The sequence below is a fragment of the Corvus hawaiiensis genome, chromosome Z, assembly GCF_020740725.1.
Source record: "Corvus hawaiiensis isolate bCorHaw1 chromosome Z, bCorHaw1.pri.cur, whole genome shotgun sequence".
Taxonomy (NCBI): domain Eukaryota; kingdom Metazoa; phylum Chordata; class Aves; order Passeriformes; family Corvidae; genus Corvus; species Corvus hawaiiensis.
In genome coordinates this window covers 16,750,773-16,773,064 of record NC_063255.1, presented here as the reverse complement: position 1 = coordinate 16,773,064, position 22,292 = coordinate 16,750,773, and the positions used below count along the sequence as shown (strand labels likewise).

The 22,292-nt window shown below is 41.8% G+C and overlaps 1 protein-coding gene across 3 annotated transcripts in view; it reads left to right on the top strand.

Moving 5' to 3' along the window:
• The window catches only part of UBAP1 (ubiquitin associated protein 1), a 33,854-nt gene that overhangs the window by 9,066 nt on the left and 2,496 nt on the right, over positions 1-22,292 (top strand). For 2 of the 3 annotated variants that reach the window (XM_048291396.1, XM_048291397.1), the window contains exons 2-7: positions 8,416-8,456; positions 12,746-12,870; positions 14,762-15,685; positions 19,101-19,139; positions 19,586-19,783; positions 21,095-21,196. In XM_048291396.1, the coding sequence (XP_048147353.1) occupies positions 8,423-8,456; positions 12,746-12,870; positions 14,762-15,685; positions 19,101-19,139; positions 19,586-19,783; positions 21,095-21,196 (1,422 nt within the window). In that variant the 5' untranslated portion in view covers positions 8,416-8,422. The remainder of the gene's footprint in view (positions 1-8,415; positions 8,457-12,745; positions 12,871-14,761; positions 15,686-19,100; positions 19,140-19,585; positions 19,784-21,094; positions 21,197-22,292) is intronic. The other variant, XM_048291398.1, reaches the window with a different exon arrangement.

Genomic DNA, 22,292 nt, shown 5'->3' with positions numbered 1-22,292 from the left:
CCCAAAACGTTCCATGAAGGAATGAAGTGAGTTTGCAGGGAATTTATATTCTTAGAATGTGGCTCTTTTAGTTGAGAAAAATGAAATGTTTTAGTGGGAAACAAGGACATCAGATGACAGGAATAGTTCAGCAGTTTTAACCACATGATGGGAGAGATCCTGTCGGGAGTGGGAGAAGGCTGTTGTTGGCCTGATGTGTATTGAAACTGCTTGGGCTGAGTGTGCAATCAGGGTATGAAACAGTGGCTCCCACACCAAATATCAAGGTTTCAGCCTGCTTGCTGCAGGGCAGGCAGGGTTGTTTGGAGGTGGCATAGTTAATGTAACAGGTAGTTTTTTTTCTATCAGTGCCACACTGAATTTTGCAAGGAAAATATTAAGTGTGTGGTGAGAGTGGGTAGTGCATGTGACCCAAGTATAAAAGGAAAAATTGATGCATCTCTAGTAGTATAACAGTGTTCTCATTATTCTAGTACAGTGCAAGAGGCGCATATTTTGGCTGACATCCAGTACATGGAATAGCAAGTGATGTTTGACCTGCTGGCAGATTTTATTTTTCCATTTAAAAACTTTTGTCCAAGTTGATATCTTGATAGATTTTTTTTTTGTCTGCTTTGTTAAAGTAATTCTGTAAGTGTTATTATTTCACAAAATTTATAACCAAAACTATAATTATAAACAAATGCTATCATTTCTCTTCTGAGCTTTTACAAGGAAAAGATGGCAACCTTACGGCTTTCTTTGAAATGGATTTTTTACATAGTCATTTAATTGTTGTAATGTTTTTAAATGCATTAAGTTTTGGTTAATAAATAAATAAATATTGAAAATGAATGAATACAAATTGCTTTCTGTACCAAAATAGTTTGAGTTTTTGTGTCGGTATTGGGAGTAGGTCCTGGTATGGTCAACAGAGCTGAACTTATTTCTAAGTAATACCAGATCAGCTACCTGTTACCTCTCTTGGTTAAAGAGCGTAAGAACGAAAAGCTTGAAACTGCACAGATGCTGTTATTTTTGAATTAAAAAGGGGGTGTTGTGATTAATGGATTAAAAGCTGTTTTACTCTGTTGTGCTGACAGCATTTTGAGAGTGTCTCTCTAGCTCTCATTCATAACTGGGACAAGTCTGAAGTATTAATAATACTCAAGTACTTCAGAATCAGCTTGTTACATATTGAAGTACCATTGCAACAAATAGAGCATTATATTAATTAGTTTGGGATATTCTGGGTTCCAGGCATACATTCTAAATGTGCAGGATATTCCTCTGCTTTTTCCTGCGTCATTACCAAAAGAACAGAGTAAGTAGGCTATTTTGTTGTTGAAACTAGCAATTAGCAGTCTCCCTCACTCAAGAAGGGTTGTGTTGAAATATTAGCTTTATTCTAAAGTGCTGTGATTAACGAGGAAAGTTAATGCATATGCCTGGCTCCAGTTAGTGCTAAGATTGCTTAGAGAAATATGACTCTTTTGTAGTAGTATGAAATCTTATGGTAATTAAGATGAAGTAGCTAAATTTGTTGATAGTTACCAGATGCTTACCATCTGACTGTTTCAAACTCTCAAAACTAGTATATATTTCCAATCCAAACTTTAGTTATAGGAAAATAGCTGTTAAAAACAGTTGCTCTGCTCATCAAATTTGGGACTTGTTTCATTACTGCATTGAGATTATTATACCCGCCCTCGTTGCTGGTATGAGTCCTGGGTCATCTTTTTCACTCTTTTCCTAGAATGTGGGAATTGCATGGCACATTTATATTTTTTGCTGTGATTTATCTCTCAAATTTGTATTGCATCTTTTGTGCCTCAAGGAGGGGAAGTTAGTGCTCTATTTCTCATTTACCATTCTTTTTTTTTCAGTGGTATTGTACTTTGTAGATTAGTGAAGCTGACCTTGAAGTCAAAAAAAAAAAAGAAGCAAATACATCTGTTTTTCTCTGAGCTGTTCTGTTTACATGATCTTTAAATAACTTAAAAATCACTAAACTGCACACTAAGATCTTCATCTGCTCTTGGAGCTGATAGAACCTGCACTGTGCCCAAGTTTCCAGAGTTTGGAAGTCAGTCCAGCCTTAGATGTTTGTTGCAGATGGTTTTCTCTTGAAACAGGACTGAGTTTTCTGGAAAGAGTCCTTTTTAAAAAGGTCACCCATTTGCTGCCACAGTTAAATGTGAATTTAGAATAGGTGCATCTTCCATGCTGTTGTTTGGCATGTCAGCGTCTGGCCAAAGGAAAAGCTTGTACTGATCTGCTTTGACCACAGGGCTGCCTGTAAGTACTTTTCTGTTTCCTTGTGCTGTTGCCTGTGAAACTTGTATTTCTAGAGGTTTATGTGGTGTATAAACTTCAACTGCATTGGAAACCTGTATGGCTGGTAAGTCACTGAGTGACTAAAAAATGGGAATGTTAGCGTACTTCATTTCCACAGCCATTGTAGAGTTGTTCCTGATTTCTGGGTGAAGTGTATGGCAAATTACCTTATGTTTCAAATACATAGTCAGGATCTTAAAGGAGGAATAGAGCTGTCTGTTATCAGTTATGAACCTTAAATCCTTAACCAGTATGTGCTTGTAACAAGTGCAGCATCTTTAATGAACAAAGTGGGACACGACATGAGGATAACTGGAACTGCAGGTGTCTGATGTTAGTGTTGTGAATCCATGTGGAATGACAGAGAGATGCCATGCCTCTCTGACAGCATGTGGAAGCCACCAGCAGAGAGGTCCTGAAGCAGAAGGCTAATGGCCCACTATGTCATGTTAAGCAATAGCGCAGTTTGAAGAATCAGTGTCTCCTGATGTTTATCACTGCTAGGAAAATGCAATCAAACATCTGCATGAAAAGCCTCATAATGGATATTGTGACCATCATTAGTGTTGTCTTGTAATCCAGTAATATGATCTGCACACAGTCTTGCTCTTCAAGGTCTTTCCTCCCTGTCCTTCCTAGTCATGTATTTGAAAAATGCTTTAGAAAGTGCCAGTTTATTTGTCCTTGTACTTCTGCCCCTCAATCATCACACTAGTAATAACAAACTGCATTAGTTTGATGTTACAGGCTGTTCTTCAGATCTCTCATCACAGCTGATTGGACTGTTGATCCATGGGATATGTATGCAGCAGGGATACGTCACACTTTCCTCCCTCAGCCCCCTGTTGTCAGTGTAAGCCCTACTCTGAATGGTTAAATGTAGGATGACCACTTGTATTTGTATCCCATAAAATGAAGACATCATTAGATTTGTTTTAACTGGTGTCCCTTGAAAACTGGATAGCAACTCCATAAGACTGTTGGCTTCAAGGAGGGTTTGGTTTGTTCTTGTCAATCTCAAAATTGACCAAGAACCTTAATTTACCTTATCTTCTGGACTGTGGTAGCACTTAAGAGGAGTTAATGTAGATAAAGTTAGAACTTACTTTTCTGCTAGGACTAGTGAAAGAGATGGGTTTTTTTCTTTCCTTTGTGGGTTTTTGGTTTGGGGGTGTTGGGGCTTTTTGATTTGGTTTTTTTTTTTATTGTTGTTTTGTTTGGTTTGGGGTTTTTTTTGGGGGGGGGGGGGGGGGGAAGTTTTGTGGGCATGTAGTTGCAACACGTCAGATGTAGTTTTACAGCTTTATCCAAAGAATCCAAAGAGCTGTTACCAGTGACTCAACATCATTGTGCTTTATTGTGAGGGGAGTACCTCCATGTGCTCTTGTTTGCAGAACTGTTACAGGTACAAAGCAGAAGCAGTTGCTGCAAGTTTTGGGGTGATGTAATCTATTTGGATACTGCAGTAAATGAGCATGGAATCTGTTTTGTACTGCAGTGAACTGATCAGCTTTTTGCTGAGAGAAGTTGTAAGAGATCTGAGCTGTGTAGCAGTGGTTGAAGACGCTAGAAGTAGTAGATGGGAAGCTTTGATATGAGAAACTTAACTTTTGTCTTAGCAACAGACACTGTTGACTTCTATTTTTGCTGTTTGAGGCTGTGTATAGAATCTTGATGTTGGTTATAGCCCTTCACTGGAACTGAAACAAGTAGCTACAGTGAAAACTGAAAACATTGTCTAAACTTTGAACACCTGTGACCATTAGAAACCAATCACTTGAATCAAAGTGATTTTCACTTTTTCTCTTTTCTTTACTGTAAAATCAGTAGTAGCTCATGAATGTAATAGAGGCAGGAAAAAAATTATTACTTTTTCAGCCTTTTGTTTTTGTAGTTTTCAGACTGAATGGTGCATCCTTAGTAGTGTGTAGACTACACAATGTGTATTAGCAGGTAAAATGGAATTGTAAGATCAGGTCTCTTTCTCTGAAAATCACAGATGTGCTGATTTGATTATGGTTGATAATTCGAGGCATTTTAGTTTCCTTTCACCCATAACCCTTTCACCCTTCATTTTTCATTTAGCTGAATTTTAGGTGGGAGTTACTTCAGGGAATTGACATGGTCTGGAATCTAGACATGTTTGCACCCCAGACTCAGGAATATAGCAGCAAGAGTCCAGCTCTTCTTGGCAAATAGTTAAATTGGTTTGAATTATCATAAATAAAGCAATTATAGGTATCTTTAGTAGCAGGATGCTTCCTAGTTGTCTAGTCAGAACTCCTTCAGAAGAAAAAGAATGAAGATATAAACTTAAGGGAAAGTAGAAGAAACATTGAAATAATACCAGTAAAACACCCCAACTTCCCAGAAGGTCCTCATGAGTCAGTCTTCCTAATAATTTTTTTGTTCTCTTCTCTTGATGAGACTCTCCCTTTGGCATTGCTTTCCTGCACCAAGTCATGCTTTTCTGTGTTCTCCTTGTCTGTCACACAACTAAATGTCATTCAGGTTTAAGTGATGACATGCTCAGTGAATTGCCATGGTCACTTCTGTCTCTTCAAGCTCTTCCAGCTTGTCACCTCTCTGTGCCAGTTGTTCCTGTCATCAGTTTTGCCTTTTCATTTCTGTTTCTCCATCTTTGTGGTGTTGTTTGTTGTTGTGCTTGTTTCCCTGTCCCCCATCCCCTTCCATCATGATCATTCTGAAGTCCTCTGCCCTCATCCTGGGCTCTGCTATGCCATGTTCCTCTGACTGGCTGGTTTTAAGAATGCTGACCCACTGCCTCAGTGTTAGTAAGTGAAAAATGATACAGATGGGAAGAGTTCACATCAGGTTGCTTCAGCTCCTTATAACTTTTAGGCCCTTGTAGTCCTGATCTTGTCTGTGGAGAGTTGGCCAGAACCAAGAATGAGGGACTGAGGCTAGGAAGGTCTTGGTTTATAGAAGAGAGCTTGTAGGAGGTGGTAAGAACACCCTGTAATACTATGCAACTAACTGGTTCCTCTAGAGAAGGAAGGGTGTTGAAGAAGTTTGTATGTCCTTTGTCAATTTACAATGTGCAGTAATGTGTCAGGCCAAAATCCATGCGACCATGTGCTGTTACCACCAATGCCCTTCAGCATCTTTTTCTGGAGTCTGGAGATCAAAGGGGACAGTGGTAGGGCTGTGCTTGTCCGTCATCTAGTTTGGAATAAAGCTTTGGAAGCAGTCCAAAGTTCAAATTAAATTTCAAAATGAGTGGTAACAAAAGTAACCAGACCTTTACTGCACAGTGTAATTAATGTTACATAATGCCCAGAATCATAGTAACAACATGACTAACCACCTAACTGGATTCAAATACTGTTTTCCCAGCCAGGACGACAGATCAACAGCAACATGCTTCTAACAGTGGTCCCTGAACAGCCTGTCAAATCTGATTAGGCACAAGACTCTATTTTGATTAAACCTTCATTGGGAAAGGGGTGATGAAATGTGGCTGGCAGCCTGTTCTCGTGTTAACTGTGTATTTTGCTTAACAGTTTTGTTTGCTGACAAGTGCCTTCTGAAGTAATGGTGTCTTAGTAAGTGCACACCCAGAGTGCATCAGCAAGAGCCTGTGTGATATAAACTCAAATGCTACCCGAATCTAAAGTGACTGGCTCTGGAAATGATCCATTTGATGACTAGCTTGCTGCTGATGTGCCTTAGCTAGTTCTGTAGTTAAGTAAGGTGTTGTATGTGGCAGAGGAATTATTTTTCCACTGCACCTTGGAGTTAATGCAGACACCAGGTCAGCATGAGGATTTTACTACAGGATTGGCATCAAAAGCAAGATACATATTGCTTATGTGGGGTATTTTGACACTGAGACTTTATGCAGCTACAGAGGGATAGGCTACTGCAAAACTCCTTGGAAGCTGGATGTGCAGTTTTGGCTTGTTGGGATTTATGCATTGCCACTCACATCTCTGGAGAAGTAACCTCTAGTAACTTGTGCTGCCTTGAGAAAACCCCCTTATCAAGTTAAGTTGGCAAAGTGAGGAGGTTACTTCCTCTAATCAGAAGTTTTGTAAATCCTATAAAAAGGTACTACTTGCTTTTCAGTCTGAGGTAGTAACTAGATAAAAGAACTTGGAGAAATTAAAAGAAGTGTGTAGAGACTTTGTCCCAAGTTCAGTGGATAGTGGGCAGTGCTTGCACACAGTGCCACACAGCCTTCTGTGACAAAGAGAGGACAGGTGAGGATGTGAAGGCTGTATGATTTTACATGTCACCTGGCTTTTTCAATAACAACAAATCCGGTTGATTTCTTAATTGCTACTCTCACTTAGAGGAACTAGCAACACAGCAGTGTGTCTGGCAGTGAGACCTGGGTCTGAAAGTGCAGCTGTTTCATGTGCTGTTGTCTGTAGTCTGGGCACTGGGACCAGTAAGGCTCATTCAGCTCCAGTGGTTGACATGCAGCTCTACTGGGTGGTCTGGTGGCTTTGCCCTTGACATCCTTCCTCGGATGGCAGGCTTGGCACTGTTTCGGCTCCTTTTCTTTCTGTCTTTGAAGCCTTAATGGTTTGTTTGCTTCTGAGAACCAGGTGCCAGAACCAGTTTTCTGGCTTAGTGGAGTAGTTTCAGCACTGCTGAGAGAGGTTGGTGAGTTATGAAGAGAACCTAACAAACACCAAGCAGGGTGACACACAGCTTTTATGTGCAGTGTGCACCTGGACTTGCCCAGCATGACTCACTTCCCCATGGCCCAGCATCTGCTCACCGTGTTTCACAAAGTCTTGTTGCACCCAGGTGATATTCATACAGCTTTGGCTTTAGCTTTGTGTTGGATTCCCATTAGCCAGGGCTGGTTCACCTGTTGATTTCAACATAATGTTGAAAGGGGTCTTTGCACTGCAAAAAAGACTTTCCTAGAGTACTTGAAACTGGCTCTTCTTGTCCCCAGTCCTGTCAGCAGCAGCAAGGAGGAAATAGCTAAGCTGTCTGTGTAATCCTCACCGTCCTTCAATATGTAACATTTGCAGTTGGAATCTGCAATGGAAACAGTGAGCCCCAAGTGTCTTTGACTGGGGAATGATGGGTGTGAATGTTAGATCTGCCCTGTGTTGTTCTACTCTGCTGCCTGTGGGGATGTACCAGAGGCCTCCATGGTTTTGAAGAACAGCTGTTGGGCATTTCAGTCTGTGAGCTGGAGGACTTCGGAGACAAAGGGCAGCTCTGAGTTATTGTCATGCATAATGTCACAAGAAGCACTTACAAATAAATTCAGTTACTCAAGGAATTATGCTGTGGTGTCTTGAGATAGACCTTGTGATGTACTTCTAGTCTTGCAAAAAACCCATGTTAGTGAATGTACCATAAGCATCCTGGAGCAGGGTTTTAGATGACAGCTAATTCTATCTTGAACAACTCTTTTTGTGAGGCAGGCCTAGTTAAAAACTGGCTAGGCACTTCTGTGTTTAACATCTTGGCCATGTAGGATTTGCATCCAAATTCTAAATGTTGTGGGCAGTAGATGAGGCCTGTTATCATTGGTTTCTTGTGTATATTCAAAATATCTTCCTCATGGTACCATTTATTGTGTACCTGTTTTATGCCTCGCCCAGGTGTCTAGACAAGTGCCATGCTGGCTAACTGGCTATGTACTCACTATGGTAGTATTCCTTTTTAGAGCAGCAGGGATTAAACTGAAGAGGATCAGTGTGGTATTTCCAGTAGGAAGAGCTATTCTTAATGCCAGGGGAGGCAGGGTGTGCTTCATGGGGCTGGGACATGGGGCATGGGGCCTCTGAGTGCTGTGATCTGTAACTCTTTTGTCTTCCTGATTACCCTGGTTGTGTCTTGGCTGTTCGCTGTTTTGGTTTTTCGGTTGGGGCTTCCCCCCCCTTGTTTATTGTGCTATTTCAGTTGGCAGACCCTGGGCTAAGTTATTTGTCTGCGCAATTGGTTTCAAGGCTAAAAAATACGTTTGCTTATCTGTCTTGGGAGCAGGCATGTCAGGTGTCTGTCTGCATTGTGTTCCATAACCTAGAGATAAGACTCTGGAACTGCATAGACTTACTCTGTGCTACATATATCGAGTTGTTCAAGCTGTTCTAAAATGTTTTTCAGGTTCTAAATGGCTTCTAAGAAGTTGGGATCCGACTCTCATGGTAAGTGAAATTTGTTATCCTTGTCTTTTCAACAAGATGAATCCTACTATTGCTGCTGACTAATATCTTAGCCTAGACAGTCCATAGAGACGAATCTGTTTAGCCTCTGAGTAGTTTTTTGTTAGGAATGAAGTGCCTTGGCTTCCTTCTTGCATAGTTGCTTGCTGATGCTGTGTTTGCCTGTTCTCTGATTAAACTGAAAATCAGTCTCTGGCTGTTCCCTCTTCCTTCATGGCAGAATAACACATTCCCCTTCCCCAAGGTTGAACTGCTCTGGTGTTTGCTGAAGTGGACACTAGATCTGTAGCATCTTCCTGTGGAAGTCACATGAGAGGTTGAATTGAAAGTGCAACTTTCAGTATAACATTCAATTTTGCTTCATTTTTGCTCAGCCATGAATTTGTCTCCTAAATTGGACTAAATCTGGTTCAGAAGGCAAGTGAAGAAGAGGTTCTATTTTTCTGTCATCTACATATGAGATGCATAAAGTCATGCAGGTGATTGGTATCATAAAAGTTATTTGCCTGTAATGTCCTTATTTTTTCGAAAATGGGGTGTAATTTCAGTGTAATTCATATTACTGTGGAATATTCAGTTCGTTGTATGCAATGTGGCTTCCTCAAATCAGTACTCATGACTTTTCAGGCTATGAAAACTTCTGCTTTTAGAAATTCAGCCTTGATCTTTCTGGATAATTTTTCCAATAAAAGGGTCCTGAGGAATTCCATTTTTTCTGGAGCTTTTTATTCAGTCTTGCAAGTGTAAAGTTGAAGTACAAAGTAAGAAATGTCTCACTTAAATACATGGCTAAAGATTAATAAAAATAGCCTACCAAAACTTCATTTCTAGATGGTCTCCTCCTTTGCTGTGGTCCAGTGACCCTGCTGCAAGACAACTGTTTTCTTCATTTGATAGCTGCCAGCTCTTTAGCAGTTCCTCCTGTGTCTGTATATGGTCTCTATGAACACTCCAATATGCTTGTCTTTCATGTCTGTTTTTATTTCTCTCCTTGCCTAACCAGACTAGCAAAGGCACTGCTCAGAGCTAGAATTCAGCATGTCTTAAATATTTCCCAGAACGATATGGTGTGGTGGAACATGCTCCTGGCTTCAACATAACAAGATCCAAACAAACGGTGCTGTGAGCTGCTTGGTTAACTTGTCTGCTCCTTTGTGTACCTCTGTTCCTAATCACACCATCAGAGTACTGTTTCTTAGGAGTAGTGGAACAATTCTGTTGTCTTAATTATGTCTTAAGAGATCAGCAGGGCAGTTGTTTCAGTCTTCTCCAGGGTTGTTAAGAGTAATCTCACTAAGTGAGTTTTGGTTTAGAGCATCCGTCCCAATGGCTGCCTTCAGCTCTGTGTCTCTGGCAGGCTGATGAACTTGGTCAATATAGTTGATGTATCTCTTGTGATTGTTGTTGAGCTGCTTATTAGAGGTCAGAGGGCTGTCACTGAATCACAGAATGGCTGAGACTGGCAAGGACATCTGCAGATTGTCATGTCCAAGCCCCCTGCTCAGGCAGGGTAACCTCTAGAGCAGGTTGCTCAGGACTGTGGTCAAATGGAGATGAAGATGGGAACACAAGGTAGGAGTGAAGAGAAAGGAACCCCTTTTCCTGTGTGGGTTATGTCAAGTGTTGTGCTTCAATATTTCCATTGTATTATTGCTGTCACTATACAATTTCAAAGTTTTTAACTCTTGATTTCTGAGAATTCCAGCAACTAAGTTCCACATGGTTTCAAAACTGTTCCCCATTCATAACTCATAACTGTTTTGGGGTTTTTTTTTTTCTGAAGTGCTTCCATTTTGCTGCCAAACTGAAGGACACTTCTATGAGTTATACTGGAGAGAAATCTGACTCGTGTAGTATGTTGTGCCAGGAATGTAGTACAGAGCACAGTGTCAGAGACCAGGCCTATTCTCAGAAATTACTCAGTATGCTTTTATCTGATACAAGGATGAAGTGGCTAACAGCCTTACTAAATAACAGTTTGGTAAAAACTTAAATTGCTTCAATTGAATATGTGACTGTTTTAATGTCTCTCATAATATCTTATTTATGCAGGTTTTTCTTACTGCTTTAGAATGTGCTGTTTAAAACAATTTGCACCCTTTACTCCTCAGTATGTTCAGTGTGATCTGTTGACAAAAAGAAAAGGTTTCTTGGCTCTCTGGATAATATTTCAGCTTCACCAAGCTAGTACTTTTCTGATTGGGCTGAACAAACTGAATGCTAAGTATTTTTGCATCAGACTTTTTGCCATCAAATGCCCTAAACCATTTGATGTATTTTTAATATGCGCTTACGGGCTTTTTCTCATAGTTATATTCACAATGAGGTTATAGCAGGAATTGTTATTTAAAAATCAGTTTACTGGGGAGAAACTAGGAGGTTTTTATTCCTTAGTCAAGCTTCTGGGGTTAAGCTGGCAGCTGTCAATATAGGTAGTCTAGGTGTGTTTAGTTTTTTTTATTTGCTGTGTAAAACAAGAGTGTTGGTATGTAAACACCAAAGTTTGTGCTTGTAGCCTCTGTGGCTGGTATCTATTTCAGGTGTTGGTGTTCAAGGGAAAGTGTCCACTACATACTGTCAATAGGTCTAATAAGACAAGTATTGGCATGCTGAGCAATTTGGGCTTGGAGATCCATGTGGAGAGGTAATGTTGCTGTGCTTGGATCATCTGGCTTGGAACAGGACTTGTGACAGTGGGACTTAGCAGGATGTGGTAGCAGCAATCAGCAGATCTGGTTGTCTCTGACCTGGCCATGATTTGCTGCTCTGGGTGCAGAGGCTGCCACAGCTGTTACTTCTGTATGAGCAAATGCTTTGGCATATCTGGCTCTCAAATTGTCAGGTCAGGTATGATTTGGGTGCTGTATTGCAAATAGTGATAGTGTTGGTCAGTGAGGTGCTATCTGCATGCTGGGCTGTGCAATGCTTGAATGTGTGATTCCCAGTAAGGATCACTGAAAATACTATTGTATTCTACCTGGAGCATTTTTTTTTCATCTGGGAGGTGCAGGTGGGATGTAGGTTGTTCATCCTGATGGTTTCAAAGTATCCTCGCAGGACTCTGTGGCCAACCAGTGTGTGCATTATGAGAGTATGAGAGCTCAAGTAATGACAGCACATCAGCCTGTAACTGCAAATTGACAGGATGTTCCTGTTTTTGAGAGCTGCTCAGCCTCTTGGAGTCTGTGGCTTGCAGATGAATCAACAGTGAGGGAACACAAACAGTACTAACAGCCATCAGAGTATAAAAATGGGTCAGATGAAAACAGCAAGTCACAGTTCACTGAGCAAGGGCTTGGTCACTGAACACCATCTTAGATATTGCCACTAATGTCTTTCTGTATCTGTGTCACTCAGGGAGAAGTAACAAGTGAGGCCTAGAGGCACTCCTCAGTTTGTTACACATGCCAGAAACCTTGCCTGTGATTCCAAAATCTTAGACCAGTGATCCAAGAGGCCACTTTTAGTTAATGGAAAAGCTGTTTAGTTTGTATTTTGGGTTTTCTCATACTTCTTCACTGCAGCTCAAGGAAAACACACCAACAGTCTGGCTGCTTGGAGGTGATTGAGCTCTAAGTGTTTTTTCCATGTGAATTTGCAGGAAAAGTGTCATCCTAGATACAAAGGACAGATGTAGGGCCTGGTAAAGTTAGATTGCCTTGTTTCAAAAATTAGGGGTTTTGTGCTAAATAGTCTTGGTATTTCAGTGTGTTTCATTTAAAGTGGAATGGCTTTGGTTCATCACTTTGCTTTTGTGACCACTTTTGTACAAATGTTACTTACTACTTGCATATCAAAACCTGGATTGTAGTTTGTCTCAGTTGTCTCAAAGCTGGGTAATCTTAAAACCTGTTTGGAATATGACAAAAAATGATGGATCTTTTTATAGAGATAGAATGCAGTGTTCAGAAGAGCTTCAGCATCCAGTTGTGTAGGAATAGTATTGTCACAAATGAACTAAGATACTGGCTGCATTGATGTCAAAATCTGGTGCATTGAGGTTTTGAGGGGCTTTGCCTTTTTTTTTTTTTTTTTTAACACTTACAGGCTAGAATTTAGGAATGAAACAAACTCTGAGCAAATTCCCTAATCTAAACTGAGACACTGAGGTCCAAACAGCTTCAAACTCCTTCCTTGTTGTTATCTGGTGTAGATGCTGCAGCAGAGATAAAATAGCTCCCAAATACAGCAATGTGACTCTGAATTGCAAGCATGAAACTTGTGAGTTGTGGAGTTTTCTTTCTTAATACAATTTCTGCTTCTGTTTTCAGGGCCTTTCAGTTACCTTGATGATGTCCCATTTAAGATAGGAGACAAGTTCAAAACCCCAGCAAAGGTTGGATTACCCATTGGTTTCTGCCTTCCTGATTCTTCTCAGCTTGTCAGAGAAGCCCAGGTAAATTATATTTTGCCTTTCTGCTCTCTCCCCTCACTCCTGGCCCCAACATATGGTGCTGTACATTCCAAATTGTCACAGTTTACACACATGACAGTCTTGTATTTCTAGAAGATCTGTTAGGCTGTATAGAAAAATAAAATATCATAGGTCATGCCAAAAGCTTCTAATTTTTATTGCCTTAAAAAGCCATTAGGCTTTTATTTTTAAGCATTTGTTTTAGTCTATCTGCTTCAAAGAAGCAGTGATTTTGTGTAGTAGTTTTAAATGTTACTGTGATGAAATTTGAATATAATTTTTAAGAGCAAATATGCTAAGAACTGATACACCTGGGCAATGGCATAATTTTCAGTTCTTGTTTGTCTGTGTAGTTCTGAGTAAGAATTCTTTTCAAGCTGTGGGGCAAACAGTTTACAGCTTGATACACGGATGGCTTCCCTGACTTGAGGAGCATGCTTCTGTAAAATAAACTGTTAGTAGCATAAAATCAATTGCTTTAGCATAACTGTTGGAAATCTAATCTCCAAATGCAGGTTGTGATACAGGAAGTCTAATTGAATTATGTTTTCTCATTTGGATCCATGATTTTCCTTGAGCAGTCCCAATTGACAGAAAAGTTGATACAAAGTTTTTACTTTGTGTGTGACAGATTGCTGTAGGTGATTCTGCTTTTTTCTTCTTGTTTCTGTTTTCTCCCTGCCCTGTATATTACCTTGTTATCCTACATCATGGCTTTTCCCTCATAACCATTAAACAATTCCCTGATTGTCCTAGTACCCATATTTCCACTCAGTTAAGCTGGTGTGGGAGAGCCAAAGGAGCTTCTGATGTCCTGTTGCTCACTTAATTGTGCTGTGTCTCCATTTTACTGCCAAGCTGGGGCTCAGCCAGTGTAGTGTGCCTGTTCAGACTGCAACACTCTGCACAGTGTGGACTGTGCATCTCACAGTGCAATTTGACTCTTTTACAGCTGTAGCAAGTACCATTAAAAAAAAAAGTGCAGGAAATACGGCTTCCCACCCATTTTTTTAGTATAAAATATATGTAGATGTTTAAAGATAGATTTAGGCTCCTCAGAATTTTGCTCTTTACAACTAAGCCACTCTGTGGTCAGTACACTGGTAATGAGTAGATGCCTCCCTGTGCTGATCTGGCCTTAAAGGACCTGAGGTTAAATGGGAAAAGCCTTTGAGATCCTGTCACATCAGTAACTACAACAAAATCTGCTGCCGCCTGTAGGTGTTGTCGTTGGTGTAGCCACTATATCCCCTTTGGCTGGTGAGACACTGCACTGGAGTGAGAATTAAAATACCTCCTAAACCAATGGGTGTGACACTCAAATATCAAGTCCCTTAGGAATCTTCTAGGGGAAATTGAGTAATACTATATTGGCCTTTGGATGCAAAAATACTCTGCTGAATGATATGTAGAACTTGTGGACTGGGGGTAGTTCAGTGGTGCCAGATCAGGGTGTGATTGTTCATCTAATAACTCATTAGACTTCCCCTTGCTATGTCTCTTCTCCTGGGGGAAGAAGGTGGGAGGGCTATGAAACTGATCTTGGGATGATGAGTAGTTCTAAAACAAAACTAAATGTAGGAAGGAGGCAAAATACAGTATTCTAATCCAGGTTGCAGCCAGATTTTGCTGTTAGTGGCAAAATTAAGTAGTTCTGGTTTCTGCCAGCTTCATCACTCTGCAGGTTGTGAAAAAATGTTGCCTGTCCCTGGTAATTCACGTAGCTCTTCTTCTCTTTATGTTGCTGCTAGAAGTAGCAGCTATGATCCTTATAACTTATGTTTTGTTTTGGTGTTTGGTTTTTTTTGGTTTTTTTTTTTTTTTTTTTTTTTTTTACTTTCCCTTCTCTCCTTTCCCCTCTACCCCCATCCAGTATGACTTCTCACTGGAAAAGAAAACAATCGAGTGGGCTGAAGACATCAAAAAAATTCAGGCTGCCCAGAGAGAAGCTGAACGCAAGGCAGAAGAAGCTCTGACAAACTCAAAAGCTGCTCCAGAGGACAGCACCAAGATGGGGTTCTCAGAGGGAGCTTGCCCTGAAGCTATGCCTCCTCCTATTAATCCCATCCTTGCTAGCCTGCAGCACAATAATATTCTGACTCCTACCCCAGCCAACAGCAGCTCTGTGAAGCAAAAGGTCCTCAGTCCACCTCGTCCAAAGGCAGATTTCAACCCAGCTGATTTTGAATGTGAAGAAGACCCATTTGACAAACTGGAATTAAAAACTATCGATGATAAGGAGGAATTAAAAAATATCCTTGAAATTCATGTTGGTACTACTGGGCCAATTGTTGCCCAGCTGTTAGATAATACTTTGCCTAAAGGAGGGTCTGAGTCTGTTTTGCAAGATGAGGAAGTTCTGGCATCCATAGAAAGGGCCACGTTGGACTTCAAACCCCTTCACAAACCCAATGGCTTTATCACTTTACCACAGCTGGGAAACTGTGAAAAGATGTCCTTGTCTTCCAAAGTGTCCCTTTCCCCCATCACTTCAGTGAGCAATATCAAATCCCTGTCATTCCCTAAGCTTGACTCCGATGAGGGTGATCAGAAATCATCAAAGCTCACGAGCACTTTCCACAGCACTACCTGTCTCCGCAATGGCACTTTGCTCAGCTCTTTGCAGACCTGTGCTCAGAGCAAAGCCAGTGAACTGAATGGACACCATATGCTTGGTCTTTCCGCTCTAAATGAGGACAGTGGTAGGGAGACGTTATCCTCTTCATCCAGGCTGTCTTCCCTGGCTGTTTCGACTGTTTGTACAGAAGAAGAATCATCTCAAAGCACACCGACTACGGTAAACATGGAGTGGTGTAGAACTGGGGTTGCTGGGGAGAGGTGGAGGTGCAGAGGCAACTCTTGCCTCTAAATTGCCTTGTTGCTTTGGTTATCGTTTCATTTACTAGGAGTGAAATGTAGATCCTCTTAATTTACGTGGCCAGTTGATCAATCCAACAGCTCTCTGTGCTGGTAGTTCTGAACCTCCCATTATTACTCTGCATTTTTCCCCAAATTTGATATTTTTAGACCAATTCCAGTGATTGTTCTTTCAGCTTTTCAGCTCTCATATGTTGTTGATAGTTGCACACCTTTGAGTTAAGCATGTAAGGCATCTTCTGTGTACAGTCCTGCATTTTTTCCTACCGAGATGAGGTATATCAGATTCTGAAGTGATGTTAGGCTTTGAATCAAATCTCTTCTAGTTTTCTTCCTTGGTTTGCTTGTTTGTTTGCTGGAAATACTGGGAAATGCAGGCTTCTCAAGGAATAGAAGTAATAATAGGTTAAAACACACAGATGTGCTCTGCCACTCAGGGAAGAAAACAGTGCTTGCGGTTGACCTGCAGTGAAGTAAGCCTATTTTTTTTTTGTTTGTTTCAGTTTTCTTCCTGAGATCCTTTAAAAATGTAATCTTTAAAAGGAAAAGAAATTCTAGTGATTTGAAATCTCGTGTTCACCCTCTTTCTTGTGAAGGAGGGTGGAGTCACTGCTTGGTGGAGACCAAAACCAACCCTGAAGATCATCTTGTATTTTTAATGTTACAGTTGGTCACCATACACCTCTGAGACGGGAGATTGACTCTTCATTTCCTCAATCTTGTTGCAAGTTCTAAAATTACTTTGAGGACAGTAACTTCACACCGGCTGTTGTTTTTGTCTCTTTGTGAATAAGAGCAGAGATTAGATTAAGCTTGTGGGCTTTTTTTATGAAGAACCTCAGATCTGGATACCAGTAGTCATGAAGCCTAGTGAAAGCTGTGTAGTCAAATACTCTATCTAGTTCTAAAATGATCTGGGGGGTTTCTTTTGTCCTGTATAAGCAGTGTTTCAGTGATTCTGTGGTTTTAGTGGCATACCGTAGGTTTTTCTTTGACACCATGTCCTCTGAAACAAGTGACGCTGCTTCTCCCCTTCTGTTCTGCCACCTCTTTTCAGGGTTAGGTAAATGCACTCATAACTGCGAAGTACAATATTCTGGGAAATACTGTATCCGACAGAGCACAACAGAACAGCTGTTCACTGATGGCTGGAACAAATTCGGTGCTGTTAACTTTGGCAGGAGCAGCAGTGTGCTGAGCACCTGCTCACTGCTGCAGGTCACAGATGTGAGAGGGAGCTGTATGACCTCAGTTATAGAACACGTTTCTTCTCTGGGGATGAAAGATCACTTACAACTAGATAGATTGGCATTAAGATGCCTGAATTTACACTCAAACTATTCAAATCTCTCTGCTGAATTAAAATTCTTTAAAGAGCAAGAGGGAAGGTGTGTTCTTGACAATGCTGTAAGGGAAGAAGCAAAGGGAGGAAAAAAAGTGGACTTACTAGGAGAAGTAATAAAATGAATTCATTAATTTGAAACTATTTATGCTTTGGAAGTAGTGAACCAAGAAATAACTAAGCTGACAGAACTTAGTTCTTTCTGTTTAAATTCCAAGACTTCAGATTATACTTGTTTTATGTTTCCACAATATAATTCCACTGGAAAATGATGGCTGAGATGCAAGAAATTTAAGTAAATGCAACAAAATAATTTAAGTAAATGTAACAAAAATCCTCAGAGTATGAAAACAGTAGAAAGAAATCACAGTCATCTCTATGGCTGGGAGCAGAAGGCTCATGTCCCAGTGTATTCCACAGTGATATGATTTTTTTTTTCCCCCTCACAAGATATAAATTTTAACTTTGAATTTGCAGTTACCATGGGAGTTTTTGCTTTACCAGTGAATTGGATCTAGGAATCTGTGGGTGGAAATAAATCTGTGGTTTCTCTGAGGCTGTGGTGGTCCCCTCTCCTCACTTTTATTTTTTCTTGGAACTCAGTAGTTTGATTTTTCACAGCTTTGGCAGATGCAGAAATGACTAATGAAGACAGCAGGTTGAAATTAAACTCAAGTAGATTGAGTAGGAGGAGTTGGTTTTCCCAGACTCTTGAATCTCTGGTGTCAGAAACAGTTTGGTTTTCCTGGCTGCAGTATCAATAGCAAAGCATCATCCTGCAGTCTGATAACCAGCTGATTTCAGGGCTACTCCAGGCCCTTGTTTCAGTGTATCCTATATTCCAGTGCTTTTTGCCCTTGAAAAAGTGCCTGGAGAGAGGATGTGTGTGAAGAACACACCATGAGAAGAGGTTGTTTGGTACACCAGTGCATCAAAATGAATATGATGTTTTATAGAAAAGAAACTCTTATCCTGGAGATGGCCAGGAATGCAGAACAAAACCTCCTTGGTGGTGGTTTGGGATCTTTTTGCAAACAAATGGAATTTATCAAAATCCTAATAGATTTTTTCAGAATTGATTTTCTATAGAGGGTTTTTTGTTATTCAGTTTGGGCACTAAAAAGGCCTTTCTGGAGGATATGGATGACCTCTCAAGCAATCTGTGCTGGCATAAGTATTAAGAAACACTAAAAACTGTGGTTCTTGGTCCACAGTGATTTCTTGCACTCTGTTCTAATTCCATCTAAAATGCAGGAGTTCTAATTCCATCTAAAATGCAGGAGTTCTAATTCCATCTAAAATGCAGGAGTTCTAAATGCATTGAACTGAAATATGCAGCTTTGGTGGGGCCAAGGCCTGACTTTGCACTGCTATTAACTTGGGCAAGGTTGTACAAAGTGGTGGGGTGGTTCTGCGGAAGCAGAGCAGGTGCACAGCAGGGGACATGACCCAGCCTTGCTGGTGTGCTGGGAGTGGGACAAGAGCTGGGTAGAAAACTCACATGCTCTTTTGAGGCAGTGTGGTGTGTTCCTGTGTGGTGTATGGAATTCAGTGCTTTGGGAATAAAAAAGAGGTGTATTTTTCTCTTACCCCTTCACATAGTCAAAAAGTCAAGAGAAGTCTTTAGGCAACGACTTCAAAATTATCACTGTTCTTCAGGCAGTGTAGATATGGTCAGGAGCTGAACTGGGGCTGTGTGAACATGCAGCTGTTACAGTGACAGAATAAACAATTTTAAAATTATTGTGGGGGTACACACATCCTTCTTGGAGTATAATCCATTTGTAGAGTGCTGAGAGGAGAAATGATCCTGATGATGATGATTCTGTAGCTGCACACAATGGGTAATGTCAGCATCTCATATGTAGAAGATCAGACCTAGAGTCTCCCATCCTGTGCTAGAATCTTCTGTAAAATCCTCCTTCCCCAGCTGTAGCAAATTCTGCTCACTGGTGCATGATGTTTATACTTACTTTATTTGTGTGTTGTCCAGCAGGTACACCCAGACTACCAGGAAACAGAAATCCCTGTGGTAAGTTTGCAAATACACCTTGCTTGCACTGGATCATGTTTATGGTAATCTTGAGAGGTGGTGTTCCTTTGAGTACAGAAAACCGCAGGTGATGAGTAAACCTGAGGTGAAGGAAGCAATCTCTGTGCTTCCTCTGAGGTGCGGGGTTTGCTGTATCCCAGCCTTCACTGTTGCAGGGCTTCGGTGTTCAAAGGCTTGGTCACACCAGTAGGAGAGGGGTTCACTGTGGAGAAGCTGGGTTGTCGATTGTTGCTTTGAGGATTAAAAGAGTATGGTGGGAGTTGGGCTACTTGGTTTCATCCTCACAGTATGTTACTTCCCAAGGACACTCTAGAAAGCCTTTTGGATTAATTACATGGGGTATCCTGGTTCTGGCACTAGGCAGAAACAGGATGTGGGGATGCAGGACATGATCATCACCTCAGCCTCTGGGTTCTCCCCATTAGGTAACCCACCAAAACTTTGCAGTATCTAAAGTGCCCAATAACAGCAGCTGCACGAAGTGGCCAGGTGGTCTCACAGCTGAGCTGCAGCAGAGCCTCTCCCCCAGTGAGAGGCACTGTGTGGAGACCGTGGTCAACATGGGCTACTCGCCTGAGAGCGTCCTGAAAGCCATGAAGAAGAAGGGACAGAACATAGACCAGGTAAGAGCTCGTGCAGTGCAAAGAAATGCTTGATTGGATGCTGGTTCTGCTGGGAAGCAGTCTTGGGTTTGCAAAATGGGTAGGGGAATACAGTTACTCTAATAGGGGGTTGCAGCCTACATCTTGGGCTTATTACTGGTGAGAGCTGCTGGAGTCAGCCACACCTATGGGTGCTGGGTTGGAGCCATGCTGAGTTTAGGATGGGCCCTTTGCTCTGTGTGAAACTGGGAGAGGTTCTGGGTCTTCCCAGGAGCAACAAACACATCCAAAGGAAGCTTAGCATAGCTCTGTGCCATGCTTAGAGCCATGTGACAGAAATCCAGCCAACTTCCCTTTTTCTGAGCACACTGCTGACATCTCTCCTTGTAGAGAGACTGGCCACTGCAGGCCTAAGACAGCTCTGAAAGGCTCCTGCAAGGCCCCACTGACCGACTTGTGTGCATTCTGATGCTGCTGCTTCCCGCTTGAGCGTTGCATCCAACGCTCAGACCAGCTCACTGAGCACAGAGCACTGCTGGGCAGAGCATGGCTCTGGCTCTTGGATCTGCTTCAAACAAACACATCAGAGTGGGGGAGCATGGCCCAACCTGCTGTGCTGGCCCTCAGCAGGCTGCACAGACATGTCCTGCTCATGGGACTGATCTGCTGGCCTTCTCCGTACACATGGAGAGCAGCTTAAGCTGTGCACTGGAGTGAACTGTGATATCAAATGGAAAAAAAGGTCCCTTGGGAGGGCAGTTTTAAATCCTGCTCTGCTTGCTGGCTGTTCTTTCCCATGCGTAGCATTGCCTACCTGACCCTTCCACTCAAAGCTGAGGATAAGAAATTTGGCAGCAGTTTCTGTGTGCATGAGCTGGGATTTGCAGCTCACTTGCCAGTATGCTGAGTTGATCTTCAAAGGCTGACTGCTCTCAGATTGCATCAGCTCTTGCGGCTGTCTGAGAGGAAGCTAAAAGCAGACACGTCCTGGCTGCTGGACCTACAGTTTCATTTTTAAAGCTTGTAGTATAAAAACCACAGTGAAACTCCCACTCTGCCATCAGAGGCTGAAGATACACTTCTGAGGATGCTTTGACTAGAATGAAGGGGATGGTCAGAGAGCACAGTAGGACAGGAGGGTTTGTCTGCTTTCTCTGCACAAGCTCTTGTATAAGGAGTGTCTCAACTCTGCTAGGAAGGACTGCATCTCTACCCCTCGTGAAGCCCTGGATAGAGTCATGCTCAGCCCCTCTGCATGTACAAAGGTGCCATTCAGCTGCCTGCTGCAAGTGCCTTTGTGCAAACACAGTTTGTTTTCTTCATTCCCCACAGGTTTTGGATTACCTGTTTGCACATGGACAGCTTTGTGAGAAGGGCTTTGATCCACTTCTTGTTGAAGCAGCTTTGGAAATGCACCAGTGTTCAGAGGAGAAGGTGAGGGTGCAATGTGTGCAGGAATAGAAAAATGTGCCATGACAGGGAATTCCAGCAGCAGTTCCTCTGGCTGATGTAATTCTGGCTGTCGTGGTAATGCTGCCTTGTTTCCAAAACTGACTACCAAAGGACATCGTTGCTTTGATAAAACTAAAAATTGTTAATGCATTAGAATTCATCTGTGTTGCTCTATTAGTCTCATTTGCATCCATTTTTATGGGGGCAAGACCCTGCTTATTGCAGTCATAATATTTTGAATGCCAAGAGTTTGCTTGCAGGCGAGGTGCTTGGTACATATACAGTTAACTTCAGCAGCAGCAAATTGTCTTTCAGACCTTGCCAGGCTTCCCTGGCCATGAATTTTCTTCCTTGTACAAGTGCATCTGCCTGTCTGCTCAGCAAATTGGGTTAAGACTTGCTCTGGAAGAAGCTAGAAAATGCATGTTTTGGGGTCTGGTTCATTGCCTGGCTGCTTTACCAGCACCAAAGGTACAGCAGGAGCAGGTACCCAGGGCAGAGGACAGGAGGATCTTACTAAGTCTGCCAGCCTGTTGTGTGCCAGGTTATTGCATGAATCTTTAGAGGTGCAACCCAACCCCCTCAAACATAGATATGCCTTCCTGCTTTTCTTGGACAAGTGATAATCTTGTAAACAGAGCAGTAGCAGTGTGAGGATGGAAAGTAACTGAGTTTGAGAAACACATTTGCAACTGGCTCAGCCCCAAAATTGGAAATGGCTGATCTCCTGATTGCCCATTTTCAACCTGCTTGCTTGTTTGGGATTTTTCTTTCCCCTGGAGTGGAGCAGACACACTGTAAATGGCAGAGGGTTCATAAAAGTGATCAGCTGACTCACTTCTTGCCACTTTATTTTTTCAAAGCTCAGGGAGGATTCACAGTTGATGTTGGAAATATTGTATGCACACAGTGGGGTTTGTGCTAATCCCCCCAAGTTTGCCCTAGGTCTGAGAGGCCAGTTGATAGCAAGGGCTACTGCGCTGTTCCCAATGTCCAAATAACTTTAAAAAACTTTAAAAGAAAATCAGGTGCAGCAGGAGCTGCTGGATGGGGCAGCTGGGTGCCATTAATAAGCATT